Source organism: Perissodus microlepis, chromosome 16, assembly GCF_051167445.1.
Source record: "Perissodus microlepis isolate ML-2025 ecotype Zambia chromosome 16, ASM5116744v1, whole genome shotgun sequence".
Taxonomy (NCBI): domain Eukaryota; kingdom Metazoa; phylum Chordata; class Actinopteri; order Cichliformes; family Cichlidae; genus Perissodus; species Perissodus microlepis.
In genome coordinates this window covers 26,344,011-26,369,310 of record NC_140476.1, presented here as the reverse complement: position 1 = coordinate 26,369,310, position 25,300 = coordinate 26,344,011, and the positions used below count along the sequence as shown (strand labels likewise).

Below are 25,300 nucleotides of genomic sequence, written 5' to 3'. Positions count from 1 at the left end.
GCACTAAACTACCTAAAATCATAGTAAATAATTGCAGCTGGCTTCACTTTGAGCTACTTCAAAACGTAGTAAATGTGAATTAAAAATCTAGTATTGCAGTAAAGTGTAGTATGAACCTTTTGATTTTATGCTGCAATAAAACTAACATGTGATCAGCCCAGAAAGCACCTGCCTGGATTCATTGGTTTGGATCGAGCTGCAGTTACTCACAGGCAGTGCTGAAGCTGGAGGGATGTGCACAAAGCATTTCTTACAGGAAACCAACTTTAATGTGGTCCTTTGGACTATTTACTGTGTAAATAAGATGGACGTATGTTCCCAGTCTGAAAATCTGCTCGTAGCTCAAAAACACACACTTGTTTTAAACAGACAGGGATCTGGGAATAATGAAACAATACTGTTTTACCTCAGAAGCAGGCGGCTCTCTGAAACGATTTCTCTGTTCCCAACTCTTAACAAGAGTTCAAACTGCGTCACTGACATCCTGAAATATGTATGAAAGCGGTCATGACACAGCTTTAGCTCCAGAATCAAACCTCAAAATTCTCCCTGCTGGTGTCTTGTGGTGAGAACTGGATGAAGCCAAAGTCTCAGTTGTCAGGACCTTGATGTTGACTGATTTTTTTTTTTTTTCACACTGAAACATACGTTGCAAAAACTTCTTAATTTTCTGTCGTTTTTACACACTTGGTGTGTAATGGCAGTTAGCCCATCCCTTTTTTAACCTCCTAGGACCTGGCGTCCACATATGTGGACATCACATTTTGGGTTGTCTAGACCAAAACACTTAATTTTGCTCTACAAGGGCTTGATATCCACTTATGAAGACATTATACTGCCACTGTTCTAATGAAATTTAAGATGAAAGTCCTCATATGTGGATCTCATTTTTGTCATAAACAAAAAACAGGTTAAAAAAAAATCTGGTTAATTCTTTGTTTCTACATTCATTAAAAATGCATGTCATGAGAGAGTTCAGGTCTTAAGATACTACCTACATTTTGGACTTTTTACGTCAGCGAGTTTGGAGGTAACTAAAGTAAAAGTTCAGTAAATGTAAATATTAGCCAAGTTAGACGTAGACACTGGTCTGAGATTTCCCATAAACATCTATACAAACATGATTTTGCAACTAGCCTGGCTCAATGAAAAATGCAGGTATGAATAGGGTTTTTCCTTTAATAGATGAATTCATCAATCAAAAATTGCATATTGTATTTATCTGGAGTTATCTTTTAAAATGTATTTGATCTGAAGTGTGTGAAAAAAACCCAAACAAACAATGGAAAAATCATTTAAAAACTAAGGAACGGGGAAAATACTTAAAAAAAAAAAAAAAAAAGTAATATAAAGTTCATGGGCCTCCAAATATCAGCTTAGAATAACCCATTCAGAAAAAGTCATTTGTATTGTGAACTCTACGAGATCTGCTTTCTTTGTGGACGCTATGAAGCGCCTTGAGGCGACTTTTGTTGTGATTTGGCGCTACATAAATAAAATTGAATTGGACAGGCTGCTGGTGCTGTGAGTGCTCCGAGGTTTACTGCTTTTTGGCAAAGAGCCACATTCCCCAATATATGAGCAGACACTAGACGAGTTATCATGGCTATCTTCCAGCCTCTAACCCAGCATAAAGCTGGCAACTGAAACTGAAGATTATTATTATATAATTTGAATATCCATTTTTTCATGTGACCTTTGAGTTTCCAGCTTATCGACCATCACTTTGTGAGAAGTCCCTATCTATGAAAACAATTTCTCACCCCTTCCTTACATCTTTCTCCATCTCTGAGTGAACGTCACACATTAGTGCATTTTTGTGGCTTTTAATACTAAATGATACACGTACAACGTGACCAGCACCACCCTGAGCAGGTCTTTGCCAGATTTTAGAAGAGATGCTTTTCATGTGACGCTGCAAAAAGAACGAAATGAAGAGACACTTCAAGTTTAATTTTCCAACACATAAAAGGAAATATATTTAAAAAAAAAAAAAACTGTTCATACCGAAGAACCTGCATCATTGTGGAGTCATTTACACCCGAGGGGCAGTCATATTCATATACTGTATGTGGTTATTCAGCGGCACGCACGGCCTCCTCATCCTCTGTGAAGCCGTCAGCTCTGCACAAAGTAAAGCGTGCACTTGCTTTGCACACGGTTACAGTTTCAAGACAGATCTCATCTATCACTGCTTTTTAAACTGGATTGAAACACTTACACTCTTGGACATCACAGTTTGGAAATGGCAAATGTTGAACTAGGTGTACGATAAATCAAAAAGAGAAAAAAAAAAATCAAAACTTTTATTAGATTTCTTCCTTTTTTTCCTGTTTTTTTTTTTTTTTTTTTTTTTTTTTTAAATACAAACACATCTCACTTACATGGTCGATAATTCTAGAAATTTAGAAACATCACCTGAAATGCAAGGGATGTGCATAGGTGTCAAGTCAACATCTGGCTCAGTCACTCTTGGTTTATTTTTAACATTTTTGTTTTCCTTTTGGTTGAGTTCACTTTTCCAAAGAGCTGGAATGTTTTCTTTTTTTTTTTTTTAATTTCTTTCTGGTAATATATATATATATATATATATTTTGTCTTCTTTTAATTCTCGGAGGGTTTACAGAGGGACACGGGGAACACTGACTGACAGCATGGAAGCTTGCAAATGTCCACATGCATGATAACCTCATTCAAATCTCTAAAACCATTTATGGATTTATTTAGAAGAGACAGTACCCGGTAGTCCAAAGGTGCGTGTGACTGCACTAACAGCTGGAGAGGGGAAAAACAAAACAAAAAACATCTACAGATGAAAGACATTGCAGTGTGTGTGCTTTTACTGCATCTGCAGACAGTGTCCTTCTCCAACAGCCGTGATGGGAGGGTTACTGCAGGTGCACCAACATGAGAGGACGGGACGCACTACTGTCTCTTTAAAACAAACATCTACAAAAATGTTGCCTCCTAGCTAGTACAGACATGACAATATTCACTTTTACTCGGTTTTTATACAACACTATGAGACTAGGTCATCTGCGAGGGCAAGAGTCCGATGCTTGAATGCTGTTACGCTTTCACAGTACGCTGAGTCGGTTCCGATCGAGTGCAGTGTAGAGAGGGCTGCCCTGTCGGCTTCTGTTATTAGAGTCTTCTGTGTCGGTGTTGTAGTTATGAAGAGGGCAAGACGGCCGAGGTGTTGCTGGCGGGAAGTGAAAGTGGAAGAGGGGGAGAGAGCGCGAAGGCGGATGAGATGTTACGGGTCAGTACACCCAGGACACAGGGACCCACTGACTGGTAGTGCACACCAGGTCAATGGCCTCCTCCAGGTGCCTGATGGTCTCGTCAATCTCGTTGTTGATGATGGTCTGGTCGAAGTAGTGTGCGTAGGTCTTCTGCAGGATCTCCGACTCTTTCTGCAGCCGCTGGAGTGACTCGTCCTGAAGGAGGAGCAGGAGGAGTGAAAATGACAAAAAAGGTGAAAGCAAGACAGGACCAAAAAAAAAAAAAAAAGAAATCCTTAGGGCCCCTACACACTGTGGGATGTAAAGTCTATCACAGGATTTTCCACATTTTTAGGTTCTTATACCTAAAACTAACCATCTCATTTTCAGTTTCCATAATTTTATCCACAACATTTAAAGATATCAGTGAGAGGATCAGAGTGACCGGTTCACAACTAATACAAAAAAATACAACAACAAAAAAGCCTCCACTGGAGGCTCATGATACACTGCCACGTTAAGACCTTTTTAGAGCACATTAATTGGAAAATGCTGAGGCTCAGTTAGGGACAGGAGCAATAAATTCACGAGTATATTTAGTAGATTTTTACCTTCATACTCAGAACAAAGTTACAGTACATTGTACATTGGGGAGGTTACCTTCTTCTCTCAACAGCTTAGTACCATCACCAGTGTGTGAATGGGTGGATGATTGTGTATAGTGTAAAGCGCTATACAAATACAGACCATTTACCATTTAGTACAGGACAAATAAATATGAAGTTTTCAGGGCTGAGAAACAAAAAAGTAAAAAAAAAAAAAAAATGCAAGTCAATCAATTTTACACCTACTCAAAGTTTCACAGCAGGAAGTTAAAACCTGAGCTTTTGTTCCCCAATTTCAATATAATGAAATGTTAATTGAGATGAGTACTCACTGAGTATTTTTTAAAAAATGTCAGTCATATGACCTTCATAGTTACCTCATCAAAAATGAATCGAACACTTATTGGAGATTTTAGACAGCTGGCTCCATCAACACCATAAACACACAGCAGTAAGGAATATTCTTTGGAGGAGTGGGATTCCATTTCTCCATTATGTTTTATTTGTCTTAGATCAGAGTAGAGTAAAGGCTAAGTAACAGAATCAATTCACTGGATAATGCAGTGTAGTGACAGGAACAGACTACAGTAACTCTGGATTTGGTCAAAACGGGATCATTGCATCCCTCCTGAAACAAGGTTTTATATACTCTGTTAGATTAAACTCAGAGAACCTAATGAATTGGCCATAGATGGTTTTCTGGCTTGAAAGGCTGACTAAAATATGGAACAGGAAGTTAGCACAGCAGACCAGACTGTCCACCAGCTTTAAAGCCCAACCCTGTGTCTGCTACAGCACTGAACAGGCTCCACACTGAACTGTACGCGTTTCACCGTGTTAGACCCACAGTGATGCACACTCAACCTGCAAGATGGCTGTGTCACACAGCGTGTTGGCCTACAGCCAGCAGAGGAGGAAGAAAACAGTAAAACACAGTTGGCAGAACTTATCACTAGAATCATGGAATACACACACACACACACACACACACACACACACTCTCTAACACTAAAGCATCTGCTCTGTCAGGTCTTACTTACTGGCAGTGTTCGACACCACCTGGGCATCTGAGCGGAGTGCCATGCAAACAAACACATGCAGCGTGCAAAACAAACAAACAAAAAGACGAGTGCAGAGACGAGTGAGGAGCAGCATGCTGATTCAGACTTCAGCGGGAAATCTAAGTCCTAACTTACAACATAACCGGGAACCCTTTTAAGCCAGGTTACATGGAAGGTCAGGATGTAGTGTTGAGAGCGGTTTCTGGTTATGTTAAAGGAAGATGTAGATTTCCGGAAGCATAATTCAGGTATTACACACAGCTCAGACATACACAGTAACATGTCTCACAGTTGGGTGAAATCAGTGGCACACAATTTTAAAAGGTGACTTATTATGAATTTCCTTTAAAAAACATACACACACAGTCATGTTTTCATATCTTTGTGGGGTCATCTAACTGACATAATCCTTTCCCTAGCCGCTTACCCTAACCCTCCAACCTAAACAATAGGCTAAAAATCACATTTTGAGCCTCAGAAATGCTGTCAAACTCGTGGGGAAGGGCATTTTGTCTCCATAAGGGCTGTTGGTTCCCACAAGTATAGTAAATTCCAATGTTTGGTCCCCACAAAGACATGTAAACATGGCGCGCGCGCACACACACACACACACACGTCAAAAAATTACAGGAACACTTTTTAATCAGAGTGCAGCATCAGGTCAGTCAAACTTGTTGGATATTGACCTGGTGAGTTAACTAGCAGAGGGGGTTGTTATCAGTTTCAGCTGCTTGGTCTTAACAACAGATACAGTATAGGGGCAAGAATGAGACAATCCCAAAACAGGAATGGTTGTACAGGTGGAGGACACCTTTTCTGACTGTTCTTTTACCATTTTTCCATTTGGCTAGGGTCAGTGCTACTACAGGTAGCATGAGGTGATACCTGGACCCTACAGACATTACACAGGTAGTCTAAATCCTCCAGGATGGCACATCAATATGTGTCAGTGACAGAAGGCTTGCTGCCTCTCAAGGCATGGTTTCAAGAACATGGAGGAGATTCAAGGAGACAGGCAGTTAACTCCAGGAGAGCTGGACAGGGCCATCAGCAGGACCACTATCTGCTCCTCTGTACAGGGAGGAACAGGATGAGCACTTCCAGAGCTACAACATAACCCTCAGCAAGACAATGGTGTGAATGTCTCTGGCTAAACAATCAGAAACAGACTTCCTAAGGCCCTACGGTGATGATGCCCAGCCTAATGCAACAAGATGATGCAGGTAGTCCATCTGAAGCTACCAGGTTGTAACTCAGACTTTTTGGGCCATATCTATCCAGACCAGGAGCTCAGTGATGCCCTGGTCCAGGTCTGGGAGGAAAGCCCCCAGGACACCATCCATCACTCATTAGAAGCATGTGCAGCGTCATCAGACATGCATACAAACATGTGTGGCAAACCACTCAGTACCATTTAGAGTTGGTGCAATGAAATTCAGCTAAATGAACTAACCTGCCGGATTATTTTTTCACCTTGACTTTCAGCCAGTCCATATCAGTATAGACATGATCCCCCTCCCCTTCCCCCGCGATACTGAGATTCCCATTACAAAGTGTTCCTTTAATTTTTTTCAACAGTATAAAAATATAAGACATGTATAATGATTATTTGGAAATATAAATTAAGCAAAGCTAGTCTCCTGCAGTCTAAAAATAAAAATATGCAGTTAACATAACAAATCAACTTTAAAGACAGTAAAAGTACAGTAGAGTCAGGTTTGGTTGTTTAATGAACATCAGGAGAGATGGAGAACATCACCAGCCTTATGCTGAGTGCGTCAGTCATTTTCCTACCTCATTAATGCCTGGTGTGATGGTTGGTGCAGCGATGAACACGACGTACGGGGCAAACTCGGCCGTCCGCAGGACCTTTAAGGCCTGATGAAAACACATGTTAGGGTTCAGTGTCCTTACGTACTCCATGCATGAAGACTTGGTGCCCTCACATAAGCACGCACCTGAGGTTCAACGTCCAGTATGGCGATGAGCCCCTGCTGGTGGATCTTGCGAATGGTTTCCAGGCGCGTCCCGTACATGGCATCCTCGTGGCTGCCATACTCCAGGTACTCATTGTTGCTGATGTCCTGCATCATCTGGTCATGGGAAACGAAGTAGTAGTTCTTGCCGTTCTCCTCATCCTTCTTTGGAGGTCTGGTTGTGTCTGTGAGAACACAGGATCAGACACAGGAAGTGAGAGAATTACACCTCCCTACATGCACAGCAGCGCTCGTAAAGACTGTCGATTGTGCGTCTTACGTGGGATGGGGTAGGCGAATCTGTCAGGGAGTTTGGTTATAAGTGTGTTCTTAATATGTCTCCTGCCCACTCCATGAGCGCCTGACAAAGACAAACACAGACAGTCAGTGAGGCCACGGCAGATGTTCTAGAGTCCTGCTGCTGCACTTGGTGTTACTCACCTAACAAAACTAGTGTTTTCCTCTTGAAGGCAGGAAGCTTCACAACCTCCTCATATGTGACAAGGTCTAGTTGGTCAAACACTGGAGACGAGAGACGCCAGAGACAGATGCAGATTAGGAGGATGTGCAGAGAACTGTGTGGGATAAAAACAGCTAGAAAACTAGAGTTTAAGGGAAGCAAGGAGGCTAGAGAATATCTAACACATCCGCTAACTACGAGGTGAAGAGAAACCAAAGCAGATTAAAAATCTCAGTGAAAAAAGGCCTGATGAGGAAACAGTGGGTGGGAATAACTAGAGTTGGGTTCAGAGAGACAGATCCACTGCCCAGCTCGAATAATAATTGTTAAGCTGAAATGCAAATGAATCTCTAACAGAGCCTTTGATCTCTCCATGATGGTTTTTTTAAATGCAGGCCAGCTTCTCATTTAGTCTGCTGCTCATTCAGTCAGCAGCTACACAGGAAAACTGGGATATTTCAAAAAACCCGTTCAACCTGAACCGGAGCTTTCAGTTCTACTTTTTACTCGCTGTTGGTGGAGGTTTAAAGGACACCTGTTATGCTTACTTTCAGATAGAAAGTAGACTAAATAGAGGAAATTGCAGAATGTCTGGGCTGCAGAGCGTATCGCGTGTTAAAGCTGAGCGGCTCACTGTGCTACGTGCTCTCTGCCTCTGAAACATGAGCCTCTGTGCAGCCAACATCTCAGCCTGCTGACAAGCAAAATATAACACCCACAAGTCAGCAGCTGCTGCTCAGACTGACAGACTGATGGTGACTGTGACAGCGACATTATATTGGACTGAAAAGGTTATTAAAAGACTGGTTACATTAGTGGACCCGTAGATGAACACACTACACCAAACGTGAATGAGAAGACAGGTTAGGGTCACCATCACAGCACGCAGTGTCTAAAAACACACAGAGTAAGCTACACTGTTTCAGTTTTGCCTCAGCCTTCTGTTGTTTTTGTCAAGAGCAACAGAAACAAAAGTGAAACGCTGGCAGTGACAGCTGATCTAATCTACACAGTTAATCAGAGAAGAAGAGAGCGAGAGAAAAGAGGAGGAGTTGGTTGCTGTCACTGGTTGTTACTTACATGCAGAGAGGCCGTTCAGTAGGAGAAAGCGAGAGAGATGAACAGCAGGGGTCATAACATGGTTACAACAGCAGAATTACAGAACGCAAAACAGCAAGATACAACATCTGGGCAGCTGTGCAGCAGCACAGTGTCGAGCGGAGATGGATGCAGACAGAATACTGTTGTTGTTGCTGTTAGAGAGTTTATTCACACTAACTGGTGACGTGTGGGTTGGGGGTGGTTGGTGGTGATGGTCACCAACAACCACAAGCAGCGCAGCAGAGCCCAGCTGCATCCAACTATGGAGGCATCCTGCATCTGCATCCAGCTGTCCGAGGGGTAGCAGTGGGTACTTCCCAGGAATCTGTCACCCTGTTTTCCAGCTATAAATGATGATTGATTTATATAAAATAATAATAAAGCAGTCACACAGAATTGTGTAATCTGGTGTTTTCCAGGACCTGCAGTGATTACCATATCTAGATTTTTAAAAATGTGTTGCTGTTGATAACGTGATTGCTACTAGTTCCAGGAATTCAGGAGTTGCTCATTATTTCAGGATATATGAATTTATAAGGGACAGTTACGAACGCTTCTCCGCATTTCAGTGCGTCTTTGGATGTTGGCAGTGAAGCTAATGTTTTGTGCACCTGTTGCTCTGCCTGTGAAACGTTGGCCTGACTGTTTGATTGGGGATACAGCGTCAGGTTAATTCTCGCTCAGCCATCACCAGTCTGATGTTTCTGTTTGATTGTTAAAGCTGTGCCATTGCAGTTTCTGCATGTCCATCTCATTGAGATACACAGCACAGGACTAACAACAAGGAATATCTTCTGCTAACATTTATGTTAACTTAATGTAATAATTGAATGTGGGCCTTCTACTCTGTCTGTGAAAATGATTCTAGATTAGGCAGTGATAAAGCCAGGCTCATTGATGGAGTGTAAATGGTGAGGGAGGGAGAAATATGTAAGAAACTAAGCTTCATGGTGCCATCACGCATAGTTTTATTTTTCCTAAAATTCAACTTGGATCCTATTTGAGGGACGTGGCGTTTTTTCAGCTTCTGAAATGGAGCATAGCAGGAAAAAGTTTGTGATCCAATGGACTAAACTAGCAGAGCTTGAAGTCAGTCCATGCTGACTGTCTTTGTAAATGTGATGAAGTGATTGTCATGAGAATAGCTCCCTCACAAGGAAAACAATTCCTGGGAAATAACCGGAAACGCATCTGACTGACACTTTAGTCTCATGGTCTCTAACCGGTCTGAAACCGAGCGAAGCTACAAAGTCAAGCTCATCCCTGATCCCAAGAGATCAGCTGATCTAATTGGTTAATTATTTTGGATACACCATTTAGGGTGCTTTGGCTTGCCTACTATTACTGCAACCCCCACCCCCACCTACCCCCCCAAGCTTTTATTGTCATGCTGTATGTGATTTATGCAACATATCTATGGTGTGTTGTTTGCAGGGGGTTTTGCTGCTGCTTGCTTTATGCATGTGTATGTAAGGTGGGGCAGTCCACCAAAAACAAATGACAGAGGATGAAAATAATTGTTTTTGACTGTAGTGGTTCTGACCAAACTGTTACACACTGTTGAACCTGTTATCAGTAAAATGTTGGATGGAGTTACAGCGGACTCACTGTTTTGATTATTTTGAATTAATCACTAAATGATGGCATGCAGATAACTGTGGGTCCCATGCATTCACTAGTGTGTTACATGCTTTGGACTGTTCAGACAATTTCTTTCACAGGACGGCTTCACAAGTCCATGTGCCTGTAAGGACCTTGGACGGTTTTTGTTCATACTGTCCATTCAAAGAAAACATCCAAACATTCCATTTGAATGGAAACGAATGGGAACAAAGTCCTCATTTTGTGCACAGAAATGCCTGAAAAACAGACTGTTCACAGGGAAAAAACAGCTCTTTACTCTGTTAATTTGCAGCTTCAGGTCAACTTTAGAACACATTTCTTTCACAAAATGACTTAAGTCCCCATTACTGCCTAAAAGCAAGCAAGGTAGGATCTTTTCAATACCAACTTTGAAGCAAAGGAATGACAACAGCACAAGAAGAGCTCTGATTGGCACTGACAGAAAATACTGTGTCTCCGTCCTTCATATGGGCAGTGATGCATTGGTCACTCAGGGTGTTAGAGTGCACGGATTTATAGACATGCTCACAAGAGTGGATTTTCAGATGCGCACACACTGTACTGTACACACGTATGTGCACACACACACCCTATAGCACCCTCGGTTACATTATCAGCATGACTTATCTTATCCCATAATCCTTTGAGACAAACTGTTTGCACAGATGTGACATACAATAAAGAATGAATTAGCAGTACATTTTCCTCATTACTCAGTACACTACTACTCGACTCTCTCTGGGCTCGGTCTGTGAATGGTTCATAGAAAACCAGAGGAGCAGTACACAAATCATAATAAGCATGCAGCTTCTTTAGACTTCTGTTCAGCTCAACATGGACATGTAGACACTGACTGGTTCTCAATATAGACTACCAAGTTCCCACATGTAATCAAACACAGCTGAGGCTACATGCACGTGTTTGTACAGGGGGGATGTGAAGTTCTAGTTACCTGAGCTACAAACTTGAGATCAGAAGTGACAGAGAAGGCCACAGTGCACCACACTGTGAACGCCCCCCTTGTTTCACCCTAATAACTTATGTAACTACTTCATAGCCATGATATTAAAATCACTTAATATATTTTTTAAACTGATCATTCTGAAATCAAAGGACAATGTCATGATTCTATACAAGAATAAACAATTCTACTGTGTAGCAAACAGATCCTGTTCACCTCTAACAACCTGATCATGACTGATCACATGATTAGAACAAATATGACTTATTATTTTTAATTAAAATTGGATTTATTCTCATCTTTTACTGTGCAAATGCTTTTTGATGTTTCTTTTTTGCTGCTTGTTGACGTCACACACTAAAGCTACGTAAAGGCAAGTTTAGCCACTCAGTGTCATAAAAGAGCCATCTTTCATGCTACAGAAGTCCTTATTGTAGTGGTCGTTGACATTATTCCTTTCTTCAGGACAGAGGATTGTGTCCTGTGGTTGGACTCATTCCAGCTCCATCATCTCGGACTGCAGCTGGTGACTGTAGTCCTTCTGCTGTGAGCTGGGGATCACTCTAACCAGAGCCTGCAGTGTGTGAAGAACTGATTCATGTGCTGCTACACTGTGTATTCTGTTCGACACAGCAAAGCAGAATAAGGACTACTTTTCCCAGCAGGATGGCAGCCACACTGAAGAGACAGCTGATGACTCAGTTAATTTGTGGTTGGTAAATAATATATTTGCAGAGCAGAAAATGATACTGCATGATAATGCCGTCTAAACTGATATTATTTCCCCCGTTAATAATGCTCTTTCAGGACCTCTTTATTACACGTGTACTGAAGATGCCCATGCACATCCTCTAATGCCATTTAAAAATATGGCTAATAATGCAGAGATCTGCTAGAGCCTGTATCCACAAGCTGCCCACATCTCCCTCAACTGCCTCTGTGCTCATATAAGATTTCTGCTGCTCTGGCAGCTTTTCCTGTCATTCCTGGCTCTGCTACTTGAGATGAATATTACAAGATCTTGTTACATACAAGTTTCCCCTGCACAAACAGTCTGAGAGAAAAGTGTGTGCACACACAGGCACACACAGGGTGGAAAAAAAAGCAGATGCATGCATGCAAACAGTCTGCAGCTTGTTGCTTTGTGTGCACATGCATATAAATGAATACAGATATGTGAGCGATTGTACATTGCGTACCTGCGTTGTGCTTTGCCAAATACTTGTCTTTGTACTGCTTCTTCTTCTTGCCAAACCAGGTACAGCTGGCCTGCTGCTCCTGCTTCGTCTTCTCCATGGCTATACATGCCACCCGCCTACCACACAGACAGACAACTGAACTTAGTTTACAATTAAAGCTGGACAGAAGCATTCTAGCTGTAAAGAGACAAAGCCATGTTGCCATCAGAATAATCAGGGGCTCTTCCCAGCATTTTACCAACTGCTATTTGAAAACACACAACTCCAACTTGTTTTTTTAATTCCTTGTGTTTTGATGCAACACAAAGTTGGGGGGAAAGAGTCTCTGACGGAACTGGTACAGAACTAGAACAAAGTGCAGATAATACAACTAAGCAGCGAGACGGGCAGCAGAAATCTGAAATCCGGAGTAAAACAGATCGGGCTGGAGGAACTGGTAATTACTTTTTATATTGTGAAATATTGGTTTATAGACTGCGTTTTTAAGATGTCTGCATTTCTTTCCTAATAGCCTACCTAATAGCTTAGTGAAAACTTTCTCAAAGTGTAGATGATCACTGTAGCTAGTTACAAGTTATTTTCAATACACCACTTTGTAGAGTATGATCCCGTTTAGAGTGCACAATAAAGCAGGGAGAAGTTGACTTCCGAAAGAGTTCAAAAACAGTAATCCACAAACCAGGGTGACATCTCCATCTTTACAGTTACTGTATTGGTCCTGGATTTTTTTTTTTTTTTTTTTTTTTTTTTTTTTTAGTGGAAACTTTTATCTTCCTGCCATCATGCTATCAGAGAGTGCGTTGCTCTTCTCACCACTCCTGTAGTTCTGGTGACGGGATGAGGCCGGCTGTGCCATTTTTAGTGTTCTCCAGCTTGCCCTGCCACCAATTGTGATCATCCTTGGATATGATCTGGATGATGTCGCCCACACGGAAGCGAATGCCGGCCTCCTTGCAGGGGATGAGCTCATCCTTGGAGGGGTCATATTCAAACTGGGCCCTCACGTAGATCTGCGGCGAAAAGCACAGATGTTAGACAGGTAGTATGTAAGCTGAATGACGTGGTGGGAGAGACGCAGACAAGGGGGGGGGGGGGGGGAATGTGTCTAGATGATGTGCTTTGTTTTGCATATCATGACAACTAGGCCTAGAGTAATGAGCAGTGGATTCTCAGGGGGCATGGGATCACGGGGTGGGGGGCACTGTTGAGAGGACTTCCTGTAGTGAGATAAACCCAGACACTGCTGGACTATTAATGAGGCTCTCAACTCTCTGGTAATTACAACACAGGCATTGTTTGTGTGTCCATTAGATCAAACTACAAGTCATTATCCTGCTTTAAAACTTTTCTAAGCACACAGCTGATATTTTTCCACAGTGTGTGAGGAAAGTGAGGAGGCAGAAGTGTTTGACAGGTGTTTTTTCTTTTTAATTTCTGGGGGAGTTAGGGGGGCAGAGGAAATCTGTCTCTTACCTTCACTGACATTTTGTCCTTGATTGGAGGTCTGGATACAATCTAGGATTTGAAAGCATCACATACATCATGCAGCAAAAACGGCTAGGTAATGTCTAAAACAGCAGTATGGCGGCCGAGGCCGGTGGCAGGGAGGAAGGTTGTGGGTTAATAGCAGGGTTTAGACATTTACTTCTCATTAATGTGGCAAATTATTAGGCAGTTCAGTGGCCTCTAAGCTCTGCAGCTCTAAGGCTGCTGAGCTTGCAATACAGCATCGTATGTTGTGGTCTCCACTGCCCCCTGCTGGTGTGTTCTTTATATGCCACTTTGCTTTGAGTTTCTATCACAGCATTGAAGTTTTTGTCAGTTGCTTTGGATCGGTTCTTGAATGATAGATGAAGCTATTCCGGAACATTTAGTCAAACTACTGAGAACAACTCCCCACAATTTACACTAATTTTGGTTTTATATGTATCAGCAAAATAGATAATATTCTGTCATGAACAGTTTTACTATTCCAAGTATGCTAACATGAGTTCATTGTGCAAAGCATCACCTGCTCCGCTGAGCCCACATATGACAGTCATGAGTATGACGAATCTACACCATGGCAGACTGATCATCATTCCGACTTTGTAAATACGACTTCCTCTGTACAGCATTCATTGCTAATCTGACTTTATCTTCTCCAATACCTTTTACTTATATGGCAGCTTTTCTCTAATAGCATAACGTGCCAAAGTAAAACCACAAATATGAACGCTGTGGCAAATACACAGTGATTAAACTTAAAACAGCAATTTATTATTACTATTATTTTTATTATTAGCAGTAGTATTAATCTCTGGCTCTCTTCCACAGTGTCTTTTTGCCAGTCTCCCTCCCCTGATGGTTGATGGTCAGCAGATGGCCGTTCTTCCTACTGTTGCCAAGGTGGTTATCTAATTGTTGGGTACTTTTATATGACTGTTGTTGTGATATGGTGCTGTATAAAGAAAATTGGATGAGTATGAGTACTGGAAAATATATTTTTAGGACTTGAGTGAAACAGACATATAGCGTTTTATACAATTAGAGCAGCCAGCTCAGATAAAGTATTTTATGGACAAGAGTCTGTCCTTGGAATAGGACAAAGGATGTCAGGCAGTACAGTAAGACAACAGAATATAAGCAGGTACACAAGAGTACATATCCCCCCCCCCCAAACACAATCCAAGCAAACCTTGGAGGGTTCAATCGCTCATGCCATGGACAACTCGTCATGGCATGAGGTCATTGGCCCTTTGACCGGATGAGCTACATTTTTTTAAATGTGCCAAAGCAACTGAGGAAAAACTGCAAAATCGTGTGACAGTCATGGTTCTGGATAAATAATGTTGGATTACCTCAGAGGGGATTAATAATGTGTCAGGAAGGTGCACACACACACAACACTGTGACTAGATGAGGGTTACAGGAGACCATTAGGAAGGACAGTGTTTTAGTTTAGTTTACTTTTCATAGATGACACTCATAGTGTCTGTACTCACAGCGATATAACCATCGCATGAGATGTTACTGCATGAATTAATGTGACTGGGAACCAGTGGTTAAGGGGAATCCTTGTGCTCTTTAAGGCTCAACAATGCCTGTGCCATTGTTACCACAGAGATTGTTAAGAGGTTTGTGAAGTGCTGAGGACAGCAGCGGTCACAGCTTTTCATAAATGCTCTTCTAGTAAAACCCTGACATGGGATAAGAATCCAGCTGGATCCAAATTATAGGCAGCTACTCTTAAGGATGGGATGGGCACTGCAGTTATTCATAAGTTCTGATACTTCATAGACAAAAAAAAAAAAAAAAAAAGAAACTGCACTTAACTACTTGGTGAAATATATAAATATATATATAAAATAAGATTCCCTTCTTCCACTGTGGATTTTGACACATTTTGCATCACATCTGATCAATGATGCAGAATCCTGACTGGATAAACACAAATCACAGTGAGAAAGCCAGAAACTGTGCTGTAGCTTGTACAGCTTTTTAAAAGCTTCAAAACGAGCTGTCACCAAGTCTTTGTTTAGTGCTTAGATGTGGCTCAAATCATTAGAGCTAACTGGACTTGCTTAAACTTGAACTGAGTTTAAGGCATCTTTTAGATCCATTTTTTTCATGGGTCTCGTTTGGTTTTCAGCCAAACTACAGGCACATTTCTTCACTCTGTAGCTGTCCAGCACTGAGTGACCACTGCAGTACGACCTCCCTTTCATGTGTTTTGTCTGTGGAGCTGTGGTTGTTAGTGGGCACGGATGAAAGGATTACAATTGTGTGTGTGTGTGTGTGTGTGTGTGTGTGAGAGCCAGTGATGCAGACCAGTTTTGTTGCTCACATCACACAGAATGACTGTTTCCCTCTTTGACTCAAAGGGAAGCATTATGTTCTCCAAATCAATAAAACTCAATTTCCCCGCCCACCCTACAAACAAAGCTCAGATGCACTGTGTCCACTCCTGTCTTCAGCCTGATAAAAGCTGAACAGCTGCACACTATTTTTGGTGTAAATTATAGAATTTAAATGGGATATTTTGGCCTGGCTCCAGAATCTTATATTTCTTCTTTTAAAGGATGAGGCTGGCGATTTTTGATATTTTCATTACTAGAAATAAATACAACAAAAGAAATGATTACCAAGTACTGTTTACCCAAAGCACGATTCCACTAATTCCTGCGTGCCATGCAGCTTCATCAAGGCACACAGTTCCCCAGGTTTCTTTATTACAAAATATGGGGTGGTAAATTATTAAAGAACAGTCTCAACTGAGAAAATAAGCCTCCTGTAAGAATAATTTTACACTACAATATATAAACTTTGATTATCAGTGTATGTAGACAATATGAACGGTGTGGCAAATACACACTGATTACACTTAAAACAGCAATTTATTATTACTGTTATTTTTATTATTAGCAGTAGTATTAATCTCTGGCTCTCTTCCACAGTGTCTTTTTGCCAGTCTCCCTCCCCTGATGGTTGATGGTCAGCAGATGGCCGCTCTTCCTACCGTTGCCAAGGTGGTCATCTAATTATTGGGTACTTTTATATGACTGTTGTTGTGATATGGTGCTGTATAAAGAAAATTGGATGAGTACGAAACGAGTACTGAAACGGGAACAGAAAAGGTCCAACTATGAAACGATGAGAGGGATTTTCTGGCTGCTGCACCAATTTCCTTCTGTGCCATTTGGGAATCCCGTGCTGCACATTTCATAAAGTGGCCTTTAGAGACGGACCTGCTAGCAGACTTCTGTAACTGGTAGGTCTGCACACAGGCCAGACAGTAGCAGAGATTCTCATTCTTAGGAGAGTTTAGATACAGTACATATTCATGTATGCTCAATTATTAGATTTTCTTTTTTTAAACACAGGTTTCAGTGAAACTTCTCTGTAAGAGATGACACAGCACAATGAGCTACTTAAACTGCAGTCATGAAGTGAAAAGCAGCAATTTCTACAACAGCATCCTGATGTCACCTTCAGCCACCACAACCTGCTGCTTGTTTCTACAGAAACTGGAGTGCACCATCTCAAGCACATGGACGAGATTCCAGGAGACAGATAGCTAGTCTAGGAGAACTGGACAGGACCGTAGAAGGTCTTTAACCCATCAGCAGGACCAGTGTCTGCTCCTTTGTGTAAGGAGGAACAGGATGAGCACTGCCAGAGCTACAACATGACCTCCAGCAGGGCACTGGTCCAGATATGGGAGGAGACACCAGGACACTATCCAGGCTCTCATTTAGGAGCACGCTCCAATATCATCAGGCACACATACAAACGTGTCTGACAAACCACCGAGTACCATTTTGATTTGCTGCAATGAAATTGACTTGACTGAAATTGACTTTCAGGGTGTCTTTGAATTCAGCCCTCTGTAGATTGATAATCTTCATTTCCATCAAATGATGTAGTGTCCTCCTGCTTGCTCATAGCGTGTTGTCTGACAGCTGGGGGTTTCTCTGTATTATTGTAGGGTCTTTACCTTATAAAATTCAATTTAAAGTGCCTTGAGGCACCTGCTGTTGTAATTTGGAACTATATCTTCCTGAAAACCAGCCTATTCATTAATGTCCTCTGTAATGGACATTTGTTTTTGGTCTATATCTTTTGACTTATTTGACTATCCTACTGAGTCCTGATGTACTAAATTGAGGACATTCTGGGCTTTCCCTTGGAGATCTCATGTGTTTTCAAAGTGTTCCTTTAATTTTAGTGAGCAGTGTATTTATTTAATGAAAAAAAAATTGTCACCCAGTACGAGCAGGAGGTTCCCTGATGTTTCAGCATTTCTGTGAAGCTCACCGACACGCAAAAATAAAATATTTCAGGCTTTGTAATCACACAAAATTCTTGTCCATCAGTAGTTTGGGACAGATAAAAACAGCCTGACTTACATGCAACCAAATCACACTGATGAGTTTTATGAAGCAGAAGGGAGAGTTTGGGAGAAACTCAGACACACACTTTTGTGTAAAGGAGTGTGATGCAAGCATTTGTAAGGAGCTAGTGAGTGATTGTTAGTTACCTGTCGACCCTTGGGCTGGATGGTAGATGGCAGGTCCTGTGAAAGTGACCCATTGATGACAGAAAGAAAAGGTTAAGAAATATACACACACACACACACACACACACACACGTATTTATATCCTTGTGGGGACATCTCATTGACATAATGCTTTCCCTAGCCGCTTACCCTAACCATCAAAAATGAATGCCTAACCCTGACCCTTACCCTAAACCTAACCATAATCTAATTGTAACCATGACAGTAAAACCACATTTTGAGTCTGAAAAATGCCTTCAAACTCATGGGGACCGGGATTTTGGTCCCCACAAGTATAGTAAACTACCAATTTTTGGTCCCCATGAAGATGTTAATACCTGTCCACACACACACACACACCCTTTGAGAACTTTTACATGCAATCTAGATGTTTAAAAAAAAAAAAAAAAAAAAAAAAAGTCATTCTCATCTGTTAAAGCAGATCTGGCTGTGGAGCAACCAAGCAAGCACAGAGCAAGCGAAGCAGCTGCAGCATCAGCACCACCACATGTCTGTCTGGAGCCTTGGCAGGGGAAACTGTGGAACCTGATTGGGTTTAGTAGAATAGCAGAGTAGGAGCACGTCTCGTCGCACCATCTTGACCACTGGAGCCTCAGTGTGTTTTTGTCAGCAATGAGGCACAGCAACGGAGCAGGCTTTGTGAGGCACACCAATTTGTGAACTGAGATATCGGACACGGGGGGCCTTTGGCTCAAACAGATGAACAGGGAGAATGACACGGGAGTGAGTTGAGGCCTACGGCATCACCCGTCTACATCTAATCCTACTGCTACCACTACTGTGACACGATTTAACGCAAAATTAAATGAAAACAACTCATGAGAAACGCACGCAGCAACTGAATGTAACAACACGGACATGTAGAAATACCATGACACAACAGCGTGACAGAAAAAAAAAAAAAAAAGGAGGAGGAAATGGCTGGGTGGTAGTCTGATCGTGGGATTTTTTGTTTTTTTATGGTTGGGGGTGGGGGTCCTTACCAAGATAGAACTGTTAATGCTGGAGTGGCCATTGGCAGGGGACTGCCTGGAGGTGGTGGGGGACTCATTCTGAAATAAGACACACAGGTCAGCAGTGCACAGCCGGCGCACAAACACACACAAGCGCACACACTCACACACTTCTGGGGGTGACTGTAGGAGATGGAGGGTGTATTTGTAGAACACAATAGAGACCCACCACAGAGTTGACGTAATGAAATGCGTCAACAAGACATGGGAGACAGCAGCACCAGCAGAACTCTAGCATGCACAGCCTTAAATAACCACAGAGGCGCTAGACTGACATGAGATGTTAGTCTGATCATCATGAAGTCATCATTAACTGAAGCTGTCAGAGCTCAAAAGCCCTGACTGTGTCAGTGTTCAGAACAGCGTGTGCTGGAGGACCAAAAGAGCTGAAATCGCCGCCACATTTCTCTTTTAAGGGAACACTTAATGACTTCTTATCAAATGTGACAGCAATACAACAATGTTATAGGTTTTACTGTGAAAATCAACTGGAAATGGAGAGAAATATGAAGGCTCTGTTCAGAGAAAGCTAAATTATAAGCAGAAATAATGATTAAAGTGAGCTAACAGTCTGTAATGTCTGCAGTTAGTCTCTCTGTTCTCAGCTAAAAATGACCTAAATCAAAGCAGGGCTGTGGTTTGCGTGCACGACTTTTCAAAATAAAGTCTCCCTTTTTTTTCGTTTCTGTTAAAAACAACCACATTAACCATGTTGTTCTAGTTTTAGACCTCTGCACTGGTTTCAATGTGTTCTAAAATGATCTAAATAATTACATGTACGGTCTTAGATGGCTGGATACCACAATGTATGTATAACTTCCTTTTGTCCCTCACAGCTTTGCTGGTCTAGCTTTTCTTAGCTGGTCCAAAGTATTGGTGCCCCAGCTTTGAAAACTCCTTTCTGTCAGTTGTAGTATGCTGATATTGTAGTTGTCTGAACTGCTGGTTTCTACTTATATTGTTTTTGGACTTTACTTCCTGTACACTGGAAAGCTCTTTGTTCTACTTGCTTCAAAAGCTACAAAGATAAAATAACAAAAACAAACAAAAAAAAAACGTAAATTGTTTGCCACTCTGAAAATGTAATACTGCACACTTGCTTTACATTTATCATCTCAAAATGATTTCATCGTCTAATTTAAAAAAAAAAAAATAAAAAATTGAAAAATTTTGAAAAACCAGACATTTCAATAACAGATCGCAAAACAACAGGATTTTTTTGTTATTAAATCTGTTACTTAGTTACATGTATAGCATGAATTTCTGCAGGGGAGTTCCTTTTCAGCAAGAAAAGCTGTGAAACTTACAAGCAAAAAAACTGTGCAAAAAAAGTCAACCAGTCAGTCAGACCTGGAGTCTTTGCTGGTCTGATTCTGGCACCTGGACCACATGATTGACACCCCTGATCTATGGCAAATGATATCCTAAGTTAGCCCTCGTTGGCATCCCATAGCACACGACAAAGAGCAATTAAGCTTTGAGTTTTACTGGCTTCCATTCAGTTTTAGTATACTGGTATTGTATTTTGCAGTACCCAATATCCTATGTTGGACTTTACTTCCTCTCCTGTAAACTCGGCTCTCATGTAGTGAGATAGATGAAGGAAGATGGAGTTTTAGCTGTTCAAGAGATGCTTGAGGCATCTTCAGTTGTATAACAATTCAGCATCTAAACATCAGCAACATCCTGAAACATCTCATGCGCCACATGAGCTGGAGCTTGGCCTAAGTTGAAGCATGACGCGAGAGGTTACTATCATCCACGTCTGTACGGTGTGTGTGTGTGTGTAGGTGTAGTGGTTGTTCTATATGCAGGAGCAGGATGGGATACACAGAGAGGTGTGGCTTATTTCCGGAGCGGAGAAGGGAAGAGGGAGTTCCGGTATCTTGGTTGTGAAATTGGTGTGCTGATTATCTGGCCCAGCCCCAGCAAAACACAGCAAAACACACGCACAGCACACCCCGTACACACAACCTACTCAGGTTACACACACACATACACACTCAGTAACCAGGCAAGCAGTTAGTAACTAGATCAAGAGCTCAAAAAAAAGTAGTGAGGAGGAGGAAGAGGTGTTGTTACCTCACAGGATGAGCCCTGCGTCCGGTAGCTTGGTACTATTTTGAAAGTGATGCTGCCGCGCATCTCTCGCTGCAAACACACAGAAACACAGACACAGAAATATAGTGAGTTTTGTCTCATCTTCACGTCAGCTTGTGAGATTTTCTCTCATATGCAGAGATAGTGGAAAAAAAGGTTTTCTCTGGTGCATAAACATTTGAGAATTTCATTTAATTCTCTTCTGTAAATTGCTTCGGTACAGTTCATGCTAACTACACCTGTCAAGACCCTCTTGTCCAAATATAGTCAGTTGTGACTCCAAAAACAACCCCTCCCCCAAACAAACACAAAAGCAAAACTCACCAGCATCTTCTGCAACTGCTCTACAGTCTGGTTGGCCACACTGATGCCGTTGATTTCCCTGATCTCATCTCCAACATGCAATGTTCCTGAACGCAGGAAAAAGGAAAAGAGAAACAAGCATTTTCTAATTGCAGAGGCATCCGAGATGCAGCCATAGCAGAGGTCCTCCGGTCTAGTTTGATTCTTCAGCGACTACAGTGTGGCATCCTTAGTAACAATCGAAGAGGAGTTTCTTCTTTTACTCACCGTCAATTTAAAAAGCTCTAAAACCTTCCTCGTCTTTAAAGATTTCAGGTAATAACAGTAAAAATATTTATTGAGGACTTGAAATACGAAATTAGAGTATTGTATACAAAAAATAGGCAGAATATTTTAACAAATGAGTCAAGGTCTTGTGGGCAAGATTTATATAATGTCGCTTATTGACGTCAGTCAGAAGATGGAATAGAGTACCCTGTCTGTGGATCATCCCCCCGTGCATTATCCTTGCGACGATGCAGTGGTTTGATTCGTTCATCTTCAATGTGATACCCTGCAAATGCATAAATTTGAAAATGGTTACTGATACCATGTAAAAAGTCCCAATGTCATCCCAGATCAAATGTCAGTACAGTGAATACAACACCGTATTCTTTAGATCATTAACCGTGAATTATGATGGATCTCGATTAATCATGAAGAACTCTCTTCAGCCACAAGTAGAACAAGCCTCCAACAGACGGCATGGCCCCCAAAGAGTCCCAACATCAGCATTATACAGTTAGTGTGAGCTGACATGAAGAAACAGAAGACTAAACCAGAGAGGAACTGTGGCAAGTTACCTTTAAATGCTAAAACAAAGTATAAATAATAATAGGCATGTCTCTGAAAGCATCCTCACTTTCATTTCATTCATTTCAACTCAGCATTGTTCAAAATCCCAAAGGGCGTACCATTGGCTCATCTGTGTTCTTCTGAAACTGGACCAGACGGACTCTGGTGACGTTCTCCAGGTCCATGTCTCCGTTGGCACTCTCGGGGGAGTCTCCGTTCAGGAAGGGTGAGGTGGGTGGAGGTGTCACCCGCAGAGCCTCGTCACTGTAAACCTCGTGGGCCACTACGTCATGGGCCTGCAGCAATGCCTGTAGACACACACTCCATAAAGGACTTCACTCTTCTTGGTAAACGCACATTTTGTGTGAACAAGAGTGCACCAGTTATGGAACTTTACTGTCGGCTTCTGGTGGCATCACTGACATGAATATCTGCGATTCTTCCAAAGTAAAAGGGAGGCTGAGATGAGGTACAGGCAAGGCCACAGGAGGAAGAGTTTCCCCCTTTCCTGTGGCAGCAGACAAATTAGGCCTGAATATGAGTACCACTGTCTTATGAAGCGCCTTGAGGCGACTTTTGTTGTGATTTGGCGCTATATAAATAAAATTGAATTGAATTGAATTGAATTATCTGGTGAAGAAATACTCTCTTTAGCTAGCTAGTTGTTCTCACCAGAAACCATTTATGAAAACAAGTGATTGTTGGGCACTGCTTTATGTGTGAGCAGCATAAATGAGACTAACTCCAAAGCACATCTGTTGGCATATACAAACAATTGGTGAAATCTGTATGACTCCAACAGTGACTCTTGTACAAATAATGTCATTCAGCTTAAAAATTTGCAATCCACACTCTTTTTATGGTAAATTCACAGAAGACAAAGCCTTCAGTGGTCCTGAACTCCCTCAAGACATGATCTCACTAAAAATAACATGGACAATATTTTATTCAAGCTCTGAAGAGCAGGAAGGGATTTGCTTCTTGACTTTGTCTGACTCTCTGCTCTGCCACACATTACAAAGATATTTCTCCTTTTGCACAGGTGCCTTTAGTCCGTAGCCCCTGCATCTGTCTGAGCTCTGCATCTCCACAAGACGAGCCTGCTGCTCCCTCACGCCCACAGAGTGTTAGACTCCACTTGTCTGACAGACGCAGAGGCCCTTCCCTTGAGTGGCACTTTAACAAACCCGTCTGAACTTCAGAAGACAGCAATCAAAGCCCAACAAAGAGGGGGAAACCTGTCACTGTCTTCTTTCAGCGTCACGCAAACAACACACACAAGCGTACGCACCCGAGGAGGGAGAGCGCATCAGAGAGGGAGCGACACAAAGGCAGCGGCAGCCTCTCTAACTCCAGTGTCAAAATACATCACACGCAGAAGACACTTCATGTTGCACAACTTGCAGGAAAACTGTGTGTGTCTGTAGGTGCAAGTACGTGTGTGTGTGTGTGTGTGTGTGTGTGTGTGTTTGTGCACCCTAATGAAAACAGGGTTAAGTGCTCAACTGATCCTTTCATGCTGTGTGGGAAAGCTTTAACCCTTTAAGACCTACCATAGAACTAAGTCCGCCAGAGCTTATCTTTATATTTTTACATGCTGTAGTGCCATTTTTGGGAGCATTTCAAGTTGCTTTACATCAATACAACTGTTATAGCCCAAATTTTAATAATATGTATGCATTTAGTGCATAGTAACTATATATATATTGCAAAAACATGCAAAAAAAAAAAAAAAAAAAAAAAAAAAAAAAAAAAAAAAACAACTAAAAATTTTTTTAAATCGTTTTTGTTTTGTTTTTTTACATATATTTCTAGTTAGAGAAATTTACGAGGCTTATGCCTCAAAATTGTAAATACAAAAAAGTTGCAAATTAGTTTACAACAACAGGAAATTTATTTTGAGTGTCTTCATAATTTTATTTTTGAGATACACCAATTTTTATATACTGCAGGAAAAACGAAAATAAATATTATAATGCAAATTGGCAAAGAATTTCCAGCAGTGCAATTTGAGTTCTAAGCATCCCAGAAACGACACAGAAAAGCATAAATTCAAACATGACTTTTAAAAACACCAGTATAGGCTTATCAGGACCCGAAGGTAAAAAATCTACATTTTCCGCGAAAATGACGTCACTTCTGGTTTCGGGCAGGTAATGGCGGACATGCGCTAGCTCGTGCTGACGTCTATTGCGATACAGGAAGTGTTACAAACAGCTGATCGGATCGGCAATGCGTGTTTCTGGATTATTATGCTTTTGTTGCTGCAAATGCTTTTTACGCAATTTTTGCAAAGCTATATGTGGAAGGAAACCGTGACCTAGGACAAACTGAATGCATAAGAAGTACAACGCCTCCGGTTTCATATGCAAAAAAAAAAAAAAATAAATCATTGTGCTAGCTTACGTGGTTGCAGTTCTACAGAGATTTAAAAATAGATGTGCCCGCTCCGACCGGTTTTAAAGGGTTAAAACGAGAACATTTTAGACTGAGATAGTTAATAGACAGTGTTTTAAGCTTTTTAAACTGATCCCCATGTCGAAAAAAATAAGAAAAAAAGAAAAAGAATAATGTGGTATTCAGTGCAAATTTCATAAATAATGTCCTGGGCTGTGGGGTTTGTGGGGATTCTGCCATGTCAGCATCACTGCCACTCAAATGACAAACAAGATGACGTGAGCTTACACAGATCCTGTTCTTTATTTAGACATTAAAAGGTGCTTGGTGCATCATGGGAAGGCCCCAGCAGCCTAGGCCTATTGCTACAGCATAACTAAGGAAT

At 41.5% G+C, this 25,300-nt stretch overlaps 1 protein-coding gene across 15 annotated transcripts in view; it reads right to left on the bottom strand.

Annotated features, from left to right (window-relative positions):
- Positions 1-1,932: 1,932 nt before the first annotated feature.
- The window catches only part of caska (calcium/calmodulin-dependent serine protein kinase a), a 158,017-nt gene continuing 134,649 nt past the window's right edge, over positions 1,933-25,300 (bottom strand). For 5 of the 15 annotated variants that reach the window (XM_084908974.1, XM_084908976.1, XM_084908978.1 and 2 more), the window contains 14 exons: positions 22,638-22,826; positions 22,159-22,237; positions 21,706-21,791; positions 21,364-21,432; positions 19,252-19,320; positions 18,230-18,265; positions 13,684-13,725; positions 13,024-13,220; positions 12,211-12,326; positions 7,308-7,388; positions 7,147-7,227; positions 6,849-7,051; positions 6,685-6,768; positions 1,933-3,440 (listed from right to left, as the gene is read on the bottom strand). In XM_084908974.1, the coding sequence (XP_084765100.1) occupies positions 3,264-3,440; positions 6,685-6,768; positions 6,849-7,051; positions 7,147-7,227; positions 7,308-7,388; positions 12,211-12,326; positions 13,024-13,220; positions 13,684-13,725; positions 18,230-18,265; positions 19,252-19,320; positions 21,364-21,432; positions 21,706-21,791; positions 22,159-22,237; positions 22,638-22,826 (1,509 nt within the window). In that variant the 3' untranslated portion in view covers positions 1,933-3,263. The remainder of the gene's footprint in view (positions 3,441-6,684; positions 6,769-6,848; positions 7,052-7,146; positions 7,228-7,307; positions 7,389-12,210; positions 12,327-13,023; positions 13,221-13,683; positions 13,726-18,229; positions 18,266-19,251; positions 19,321-21,363; positions 21,433-21,705; positions 21,792-22,158; positions 22,238-22,637; positions 22,827-25,300) is intronic. The other 10 variants (XM_084908977.1, XM_084908981.1, XM_084908983.1 and 7 more) reach the window with 6 other exon arrangements.